Here is a 10,980-nt window from a genome sequence, read left to right on the forward strand (position 1 = left end):
AAAAATCAATATGATATTTGTACTATCCTTGATACTAAAACAATTCCTAAAACAATTCCTAAAAAAGATCATCACTTGTAAAAACACCTACTACTTAAATGTTTACAACATAAGCTTCCACAAGCCAAAGGCTCAAAAATGTTTTTTTGTGCCATTATATAAGAAACTACCTTAGTTCCTAATTTAAGGATAGTCGAAATTTTGCAAAAGACGAACATGTCTTGCAATATAGACTTAATTAGTCCACTAATTTCCACGCAATCGAATCGAAACAAAATTGTAAATCATGCTCACATCATTCCCCACCTGACACCACCATTCAGTGTTGATATAAATTCCTAAAATTGTTCCCATGTCTCCCTTATTTCTTACGTTTCCTCTGTACACTTCACGTAATTCTCAGCACCTTCACATCGCCATGCATACTCCACATCCCTATCTGTCCGCCATCTGGGCTGCTCAAAGCCCATTCCACCGACTTCGCAACGTTGGTTCTGCATCGCCTTTACTCACCTCCAGTCTCGTGCTGTGAGAAGCAGAATTCAGGCAACCGAGGTCCACCCCAACACCCACATCATTTAACAACCTCGGTGGCGATGGCAGCCACTCGCAGGACCGAGGCAACCCCCGATACGACAGTGGCACACTGCTCATGCCATCTCACCATGCCCGCTTCCCAGACCATGACACGACTCAGTACCAAGTGCCAACCATGCGCAGAAACATGAAAGCTCAATTATATTATCCCTGGGGTTCGACCCCCTGTACAAGGGTTAGCGAGGTGCACCGCATCCGCACAGCTCCCTTCCCAGACTTACTGGACTGCGCCTGCAGTGGGGCCATGCCGGACGCCAGTGCGCACCTGTGGTGTCGGCAAATTCGGTGTCTACTGAATGCAAACATACAACCTACGGTCTAACCTGCACGCGGAGCGCCCGACTCATTATCCACGTCCACGGCATCAACTTCGTTACCCATCCGCGCCCTCCATGCCAACCGCCCTTCTCTGCGTTCTACCGCAGCTGAGCTCGGCCCCGACCAACTCCAACTGCTCCAACCTTCCCCGACTACTACCGAACATCATGCCACGCATGTGGTGCCATCTTCGGTTCCTCGCGGACCATCTCCCGTGCTTCCGGGTGCACCCCGCGCAACCCCCCCCCCCCCCCCCCCCCCTCCGTCCGCGATGACACGCCTCGGTCCTCCACACTCGCGCACTTCTTATTGCGGCCTCTCCACGCCAAGAATGAACATTCACAATTGTCGCACCTAACCTACTCCTACCGGCTTTCCAATCGATGGTACACGCGCAAACCTACGATCTCATCACTCGCCTCTTCATACTTACACTTTACACACCACCCTGCCTGCCATCGCACCCACTCCCATCCTCCCCTCCCACACACGCCCACCCCTCCTCGTCACCAATCGTCTCGCCCTGCCCGACCGAATATCGCACCGCACCACGTCATCCGACGTCTCCCTTGCCCAACTCGGGCTGGAACCCACACCATTACACCCACGAATCCACACGGAATCCTCTCATCCTCCCCACCCGCGCCCCGATCCCCGCGCCCCGAGCCCTCACACCGGCGCTGCACTCACAAGTCCAGCTCCGCCTGCTGCTTGGCTGCATGCGCAGTCCAAAACGCATGCGCACGGGTCACTCTCTCCAGCAGCTCCTGAGGAACGGGTTCTCCTCTCCGCTGATGCGGGGCGATGCGGGCAGTGTGAACCAACGTCTTCCACTTATCCTGCAAACCCACAACTCGCACCGCGTCAGCTCCACCATCACCAACGCCACTTAACACAACATTGCCACCACACCTGCCTCCTCATCACATCATCCACCTCCACAGAAACCAATTCTGCCTACCTTCAAATCCACGTATGTCCTGTGCTTCGCTTGTTCGAAAGCCCGCAGCTTCACGTCGCGCCACCTGCGCCCACACCCCACAACCGCTTCGCCTTCATCCACATTCCTCCAAACACCAAAACACCAAAACACCAAACACCCACTTTGCCTCCACCTCTCCAACCCACTCTCTCATCGCCCGTCATCTTTCCATCACACTCACAACCTCTCCACCCTGTTCCCACCACCACCATCTCCCACGCACCACCTCGCGTCAACCATGCCCGCTTTATCCCACTCCCATCTGCCGCCACCTACCACTTCCCAACCACCACTCTGCCCGCATGTCTCTCACCCTTCCGCCACTGCCCAATCCGTTTCATCCCTTACCTCCCGGTTCCAAGCTTCTCCACCGCGTGCACTAGAGCCTCCACCTCCGACACGCTGAAAGGACGCCGCACTCGTCGTTTCCCGTTGTCCAACGCGCGCGACATCTTGTTCCGCATCGGCACCAGTGCCATCCCACCCGCGTTGTCTCCCGTCCCCACGCCGGGATGCACGATCATGGCCCCGGATCCCGCCACCACAGATTCCTGACAACAACTCCGTGGCGACCCGCATCCTGAATCCGCCTCTTTCCACCCACGCCTGCTCGCATCCGCCTGCGCCCGTATCGCCGCCAGTGCCCCTGCTGCAGCCACACGGGTCGGATGAGGAAACATCGCCATTCGCTCGCTCCCATGTTGCTTGTTGCTCTTCGCGCCTTCCTCCGCCGCGCCCGAGAATGTCACCCCGCTGCGCTTCCCATCCGCGTACCCTTCTTCCTCCCTCGACACGCACGCTGCCACGAACGATGGATCTGGATCCACCACCGCCCCACCCGACTTGCTCGACCGCCCTTTCATCCCGCACCGGACTCCCCCGTCGCCCACTCCGTACGCGCCATACCTGCACGCATCCAAACCCGCTCCTCCGTCACAACCACAACCAATCCCGCCGATCGCCACTCTCTACCCTCCGCTCCACACGCCCAACCTCTCCGTCCTCGCACCTCCACCACGCCCCCTCGCATCCCGCGTCCCCATTCCCGATCGCCACCCTTCCGCAACCATCCACTCGCTCACACTTCTCCCCGGATCCAAACACGTGCGTACCTGGGTGCTGGCTGATTCGCAGCTCGAGACAGAACCAGCAAAGGATCCTCCACCGTCGCGAAGCTCGAAGTCAGCGCGGGGCTCGGCTCCAGCATGAACCCCAGCGACTCCGCCTTCGCGTTCTGGGAAATCCCCATCTGCGCCAGCGTCGCACCCTCGTCCGGAACCTTCTTCCCTTGCATCAGCACTCGCACTCGAAGCCCGCCTCCCAGCAAGCTCATCGCTGCATCCATCACCGCTCTCTGAACACCGCCACCCAACAACCGTCAACCTCCACTGCATCGCAACCCCTCCCACTACGCATCCAACCGCATCCGTCCAGCCCCGTTCCCACCATCATCTCCCAACTCCTCCTCTACCTCACCTCCAACACCGGGCGCCCGCCCACGGTTAGGGACCCTACCTTCAAACTTGCCACACTTGCCGTCTCCGGTAAGTCCACGAAAAGCTCCGGTACCGTGAACGACTTTATGCTCAGCTTCACTGCACAATCCGCACCCCCCCCCCCACACACACACAACCACGTCCCCGTTTTAGCTCACGCTCAACCCCCACCCTCCCCAACCATCAACCCAACCCACTGCTTCTCCTACATTTCGCCCACGTACCGTGCGGCTCCACTGACTTCCTCGCACCCGATCTAGCCGACCTCGACGTCGGAGAAGACGCCACGCTCGCTGATTTCGCTGCATCAACCCACACTACACCACGTCAATATCGCCCCTCCCCGACTCCGATCCCGCTCCTGTCAACCCTCAACCCCTAACCCACTCACGCACCTCACCATCCACTCTCCACAGCAACCCACTTCAAACCCATATCCACTCACGCCTCTTTCGCACCCCAACTCTCTCACTCCTTCCCACCCTACAACCATCCGCCCCTCCTCGCTCGTCACCCGCACCACTCCCCATAAACACACTCAACTCCACCAACTCCAGCTTAAGCAGCGCAAACGTACCACTCCGTAGCTTGGCCGCACCCGCAGGAGGCCCACCATCTACACACTCGTATTCTACTCCCATCAAATCACTGCTCTTCAAATGCAAACTCGCACCGGTCCTGGGGCTACCATCCGCCACCTTCCTCCTCTTGCTGCTCAACCCGCGCGTCGTCCGCTGCCGAGTGTATGCACCGCTGCCGCCGAAGTACGACTTCCTCCCGTACTCACACTCTACCACAACAACACGCAACCACGCACCTCAGTACACACCTCCTTACCTACCCCACCGCACGCCTCACACAACCCCCCCACTCCCAACCATCACCATCCCTCCACAACCACATACTCTCCTCCCCAGCTCTACCCCGCCAACGTCTGCCCCCCCCCCCCCCCCATCACCAATCTCGTCACTCACTATCAAACCAATGCACTTATGCACAATTCGCTTCCCCCCTCACTTATCCTCCTCACCCGCTCCGCACACCACCGGCCACCGCAATCACCGCACCAAACCACCACCCACTGCTACTACCTTCGCCGGAACCCGAATCTGTCGACTCCATGTCTGCGTGCTGCCGTTTCGCCCTCGTTCCGCCCACGTGGTTGCGTTTCGCCACCTTCACCGCCCTCCGCACCTTCAAGCTCCTACTGTACGACTCCAGCTTCTTCGTCATCGTCTCCGGGTCCAGCCGTTGAGCCGACCGGAACCCGTACTCCCGCTTCAACAACTTCCCCTCCACTCTGCTCATCACCCTCTTCACCATCGGCCTCCTGCTCTTGCACTCCGCTGCCCCGGGACTTCCCACGTCATAACCTCCCGCACCCTTCTCCCTCACGGACACCCCCACACCCTTCTTCTCCATTCCCCTCCTCGCCGTTCCATCGTCCATTGCTTCCCCTCCCTCCGTCACCTCTGCCGACTCTCCGTACTCTCCGCTCTCCGACATCTTGCACTGCACGCGAACCTCCGCACTCGAGTTCCACGACATCTTCGACGCCTCACACACACCCTCTTCCACTTGCCCGCATCTGCCCTCTGCCTCCATCGCCTTGCAGCACGCCAACGCATTCTTCCACTCTTCCAACTCCTCGCATGACACCTCGCACGAGTTCGACGACGCTTGCATTGCAACCACCGCCGCGTCTCCCACCATCTCCGCCTCCGCTGCCTTCCTCGCTCCATCGCGAACCTCCAAAACCAACTCCTCGCGCTTCCCACCTTCACAACCCTCCTCCACCACCACCCGTTCCACGTCCCTCCTTCCCCCGTCCGTTTCCCAAACCACCCCCGTCTCCTTCGCCTCCAACGATGGGGACCCCGATCCACCTCCACCCTGCGCCGCTGACATGTCACCACCCAACAGCGGACTCATGACCTGCGCCACAACGCCAACTCTGCCATCAGCACGCATCGTCCACATCCACCACTTCCAGCACACATGGGCTGCGGGGTGCCAAACCGACACAACCACCCCCTACCCCTCACCGACAACATAATCACCATGCTTACCACGTCTTCCATTGCTGACGCATCCATCCGCGCTGCCGTCGCATTGCTCTCGTCCACCGCCACATCCTTCACCGAGCTCGTCCGCTCCTCCTCCTGCGACGGGGTCCGCACCACACCACTCGTGCTTTCCACATCGTTGCACCCTTCGCCACACACATCCCCAATCCATCCCACATGCGCCACACCCTCGCCTTTCGCCCTCCCGTCTCCACTTGACCGGGGTTTACCTCCCGACGTCGACCGTTTCCTGCTCTCCAAACTCGCCCTCACACAATCCACGCCAACCTCCAACTCTCCCTTCGCACCTTCCCTGTCACCCCGATTCGTCCTGCTACCATCCTCCCCTCCCGCTCCTTGCAGGATCTGCCCCGCCACGGTGGCCAACAGTTCGAACACCCCGCCGCGACCCAGGGTCTTGGCCTCCCGCTTCGCAGCGTCGCCCCCTCGCCCCTGCTGTTCCACCAAATCACATCACGTCAGAATCCTACATCCACTCGCCCGCTCCATGTAACCACGTCGTAACACGTCCCAACCATTTCTTCTGCGACACACAAACCATCCACATACTACTCAGCATGCACTCCTTCCATCCGACCGCGACCAAACCATCGTACCCGCTGCGACCGCAGACCCCGCGGCAGCGCAGGTCCATCGTATCCGGGAAAGCCACCACCAACTCTTCGAATCCGAGCCTCCATTCTTGCTCGCACCACCCTCATACACCACCCATCCTCAAACTCTTCCGTTTCCCAACCAGGCGCTGCATCGATTCCACGTCCCCTACCAAAATCTTTACAGGTTTCACTTGCTTCTCAACCACACACCACTCTCGTTCCCTGCAAACCCACGCACAACAATCATGTCACACAACCATTCCTTATCCTACGCCTCAACCGCCCCCCACGCCAACTCGCCACCATATCAAACCCCTCCTCTATTCTGGACCTCGTCGGAACTTCTTCGCCATCCCTCCAACACATGCACACCACTCCTGTCGTCCACTCACTCGGACATCCCTCAAACCCTGTCCGCGACTTGCAACAACACGCCTGACTCGGCATTCCACCCCCATCTCGTTTCACCATCCCATGCGCAGGTCCAACTCATGCCGCCCACCCTCGGCCACAATGTTCCACACACCTACCACACAATTCGCGCGCTTTCCGCATCGACCAACACTCTGCAATCACGCTCATCGCCCCTCAACGTTCCTCAGCCCTCCGCTAACAACCACACTCCATCGCACCACAGCATCACAGCGTCCGACGCTACCACGGCACGCACGCAATCAACTGTCCTCCACTCCATCATTCCACCATGGACTTCGGGGACGACCCTCTGCCCAGTCCACAACCGAACCCTCACATCATCACCGCCAAGGGAGGTTACGATGGATCCTCGTCCCTCTACTGCCAAGCTTCTGTAATCTAGCGTATGCGTATCCGTATTCCACCTCTCGACGACACCCTGCACCATTACACTCTCGCCTCGATCCACAGCCTGCGCATCCTAAGATCGGCCCTCAACTCTCCAAGTTCCCTTCGATACGCAACCAACCTCCACATTGAGGTCACCCTGAGCATTCTCGGGACCTCGAATGTCCGGAGTAACTGTAGAAAGTCCAACGCACGAAGCGAACGCAAACCCGACGCCACTCATGCGAGCTTCTCCCGCCAACAGATTCACGCCTCACTGATCGTTTCTTCCGTAATTCGGCACACCTTAACACGGCGAACGCCTGAAATTACTGCTGATTTCTGCGCTGTTGGAAAGCTATCACAAGACATACAGATCACGAAAGTTCGAACGAATTTAGCTGCACGCTTTCGTTGGGAGTGCCCGTCCACTAAACCCTCGACACAAACCTACCCATGGCATCAATCGGGAAGGGAAAAAGCATCCTGCACCAAACCCCTTATGCTCCGCCGGCCCGGACACACCAGACCAAACTCTATCGGTAGCGCATAACGTAAGACACAGCCAAGATCTCAAGAGGCGTTACGAAATCAACCTCCCACAGAAATCGCTGCTCCAACGTGAAAACCCCGCCAAAACCTCCGCGAACCCTCGCCCTTCCCGTTACGCAACCGTTTCAATCAACACACCCTCGCAAACATTACACCGCTCTAAACCTCTACTTGGACACGCCGTGGCCAAGCACCAGCGGCGTCATTCGAGGGCTGAACTGGAGCATACAAAACTCTGGTTGGAACGCGGTACACACTCCGCCGATACACACATGAGCGGAAAGGAACAAATAGCACACTCAGAGCCCCTGCTCAATTACCAAACCTTGTTACCTGGAGGACTCGCTTACAGATCTCTAACGTCAACGCTCGGTCGACCCTCCCACACTCCCCTCGCAGCACGGTCACTACGACTCGGCTCTGCAAGTTCGATCCCGACGGTCAAGTATCCGAAATGCACGTCCACGGGTCACACATGAGGATCCAGAATCGGGCCAATTGCCTCTGCTGCACACTAAAGCCGTCAAACACACACCATTTGCGTCGCTGACATTCCTAAACGCATCTGACACCCACCGGATCCGAGGCCTCTGACATACACAGGACCAAATCGCAATCGATACCGCTCACCAGCACCCCCGACACAATCGATACACACGAAGACGCAGCAGGCTCCAACCACACCTCAGATTTTCCAATGCCGACGCACAACTCTGCTACATCAGATCCACACAGGAACGCTGTGAGGTGCGTCCACGACCTCTACCTCCACATTACAACCCCATCACAACCTCGTTCGCGTCCACGATAGACGCAAGCGCCAAGAAATGTCCTTGGAAACGGTCACCATACGACCACGGGGTGGTTTTCAACTCCACCACCAGCCCGCTCGTCTTCTAACCCAGTCGAACTACTTCGCCACCACCGGTTCACGTGTCAGTTTCATGTCCTCGGCACCCGCAATGCGAATAGTCGCGGCCTCACTCTAAAGCCGGAAAAACAACACCGCCAAGACCACGCGCCCAAAGGTGCAGCAGGCTACGGTCGAGGTACAACAGACACAATCGAACCTCCGACTTGCTAGTTTCCTTCCCGACGCGCAACCAAGTCCACATCCACTGCAAGTTACAACACAAAATTCACTCCAAAGGAGAACCCGATCATAAACCTCGCTTTCGCACGCCCCTCACAATCACCCCGCACTCCCTCTCTTACCACCCGACGCGCGCTTCCTCGCTACACCTCGTTTCTCCAAATCATCAAATTGTCCTCCCCTGCAACCCCGCGTGGCAACATCAACCCATCCGCACTCTACCGAGCGATCTACCCTCTCACAAACCCCTACTCACTTTCTCGCCACCCGTTCCGATACGCCATCCCCTCACAACACCCCATTAACGACCACCCAACAGAATTTCCATGGACATCGCCACAAACCAATTGCGCACCTTCAAGTCGACAGCGATTGGTCGAGACAGGGCGCGAAGAGGGCACCAACACGCCGATCGTAACTCCCCAATAAACGCGACCTGACCAATGAGTCCGCGCGTTAGATCACGCTCTCGGACGCAAAAGAATTGGACAAGAAAGGCCAGCAGATCGGGTCGAGGAAGGGGGGATGTGAAGAGCGAGTCGTGAGACGGAAGACGATTGTGCGACTCAGAAACCGTGTCAGAGACGACAGGCCTCACCATCCCCCCCCCCCCCACTGTACGCAATCCGTATGCATCGCGGGACCCGCCCAACCCCACCTGCCCCGGTAATCGGGGGTGTGGATCTACCCGGCCGGCAGTCTCAGCCATCCAAACCCGTCCCAGGGCGGGTGGGTAGTTGCAAGGAGGAGGATTTGTAACCGTGGGTGGCTACCATGCCTGCTGCACGCTGTGGCAGGTGGACGGGCTCCGCGGTTGAGGGTGCCCGCGCTGACCAGGACCATTTCCTCCCCACCCCACACCCACCCACCTCGCCTATGTAATTGCTCCAAGCTACTTATACTGGATGGGCTCTCTATGCTTCTTCTTCCCTTTTCGTGGGAGTGAGAGAGACTCGCCCCGCCTGGAAATACTGTTGATGAGGAGGAGGCGGTGAAGGGAAGAGCAGAAATAGCCGATGTGCGAAGGAAGGTTCTCTGGTTCTACTACTCATTTGCGTTGTCGGCCTATTTCTCTTCAATTCCATTATAACCTGGTTTTGGATACTCATGTTTACGATCCGACTTGTGGGTCTCTCCTTAGACGTTGTCATGTGCCTTACAGAGCCACCTCACTTATTCACCGTCCACGTTGAGTTATTTTGAGATTTAGAGTAAGATTTGATGAAGACTAGGGAGAACCGATGTTTGCTTCTTCTTTACCAAGAGAACTCTTAGAGTTATTTGTGCTTGTTGTTGCCTCTCAGGTTTTCAAACTCCCTTTCTATCCTTGATTGCTTGCATGTAAATTTCACTTTTGAGTGATAATAGAATATCATGTAGGTCAACTTTTAATCAGTTCTAAAAAAGTTTAATGGAAATTATATTATGTAGTACATACAACAAAGTCACTTATATTTTGATGCAACAAAACTTGTTTGGTTTTGCAATTCTTAGACATGTCCTTGTATTAGTAGATCATTGGTGGCAATACAAAGCTTAAATGAACTATGTTGTTTTGTTTTACAGATTAAATATTATCTAATCCGAATTTGAACTGTGGATTATATTCTTCTTCATCAAAAGTGAGTTTGTATTTGGTCTCATAGCTAGGATTCATTTGTGATCTATTAGTTCATATGTTGTGAAATTTTTTTAAAAAATAATAATACTAAAATCTAAATTAAATGATATTAAAAAGTATAAATTACATATAATATGTAAATAGTATAACAAAATAGATATATTACAATATTTTATAGATAATTTTAGACTCAATGAATTTTTTTGAGTTGGAGGTTACATAATTAAGAAGTGATTTTGATGACGAATATTAAAAGATTCAATTTTTTTAAGTAAAAAAAAACACATAGTTTAAAAATTTATTATGTTTATTAATAATATAATATTTTAAGTAATCAATATACAAAATTATTCACAAAGAAAAATAAAATTAAAATATTGAAGATTTTTTTATAAAAAAGACTATCTTATAATTAAAACAACAACTTAAAAGGACTTAATTTTGTTTAGTCATAAAGATAAATCACTTCTTTTGTTTCTTAAGTTAATACTTGTATAATGTTTGAAGAATACCTTATAACTTTTTTATATACATAAAATATCCATTAACTTAAATAAAATTCTAAAAAACCATATATTAAAACAATATAAAATTATGTAACTAAAAATTATTTTTAATGTATATTATAAAAATAATATAAAATATTAATATAATAATCTATTAATTTTGATACATGTGCTTTTATAATAATATTAAAATTATCTATGGATATTTAATAAATGTTATTAAACAATAATGCCACACTAAATTCTTGTTATAAAAGTTGTTAAAATTATCTATTAAATATTCTATTTAATACATTTGATAATTCAAACATTAAATCTATTTAATGTAGAA

General features: G+C 53.5%; 1 protein-coding gene across 7 annotated transcripts; it reads right to left on the reverse strand.

The window, feature by feature from the left end:
* Positions 1–715: 715 nt before the first annotated feature.
* Positions 716–9,019, reverse strand: LOC141044690 (uncharacterized). Of its 7 annotated transcripts, none has more exons than XM_090245681.1 (12): positions 8,878–9,019; positions 7,020–7,235; positions 6,077–6,298; positions 5,463–5,915; positions 4,485–5,328; positions 3,971–4,183; positions 3,618–3,695; positions 3,413–3,492; positions 3,010–3,251; positions 2,246–2,803; positions 1,877–1,940; positions 716–1,754 (listed from the first exon to the last, which is right to left on the reverse strand). In XM_090245681.1, the coding sequence occupies exons 3-12, from the start codon at positions 6,179–6,181 to the stop codon at positions 1,602–1,604; spliced, it is 2,790 nt and encodes a 929-aa protein (XP_090101807.1). In that variant the 5' UTR covers positions 6,182–6,298; positions 7,020–7,235; positions 8,878–9,019; the 3' UTR covers positions 716–1,601. The 7 variants fall into 7 exon arrangements, with proteins under 7 accessions (XP_090101807.1, XP_090101810.1, XP_090101804.1 ...); XM_090245684.1 differs by having other exon boundaries at positions 5,463–5,912; positions 6,607–7,235; XM_090245678.1 differs by having other exon boundaries at positions 6,607–7,235.
* Between the last annotated feature and the right edge of the window lie 1,961 nt (positions 9,020–10,980).

Source organism: Physcomitrium patens, chromosome 21 (genome assembly GCF_059467195.1).
Source record: "Physcomitrium patens ecotype Gransden chromosome 21, ASM5946719v1, whole genome shotgun sequence".
NCBI classification, from domain to species: domain Eukaryota; kingdom Viridiplantae; phylum Streptophyta; class Bryopsida; order Funariales; family Funariaceae; genus Physcomitrium; species Physcomitrium patens.

Coding starts and splice junctions, on each gene's coding strand:
- LOC141044690 (XM_090245680.1), bottom strand. CDS start 6,181: ATGAGGGTGGTGCGAGCAAGAATGGAGGCTCGGATTCGAAGAGTTGGT. Junction 5,329..5,462: donor CGTCAGCAATGGAAGACGTG/GTAAGCATGGTG, acceptor GTTGTGGCGCAG/GTCATGAGTCCGCTGTTGGG. Junction 1,941..2,245: donor GAGAAGCTTGGAACCGGGAG/GTAAGGGATGAA, acceptor GTGTGGGCGCAG/GTGGCGCGACGTGAAGCTGC.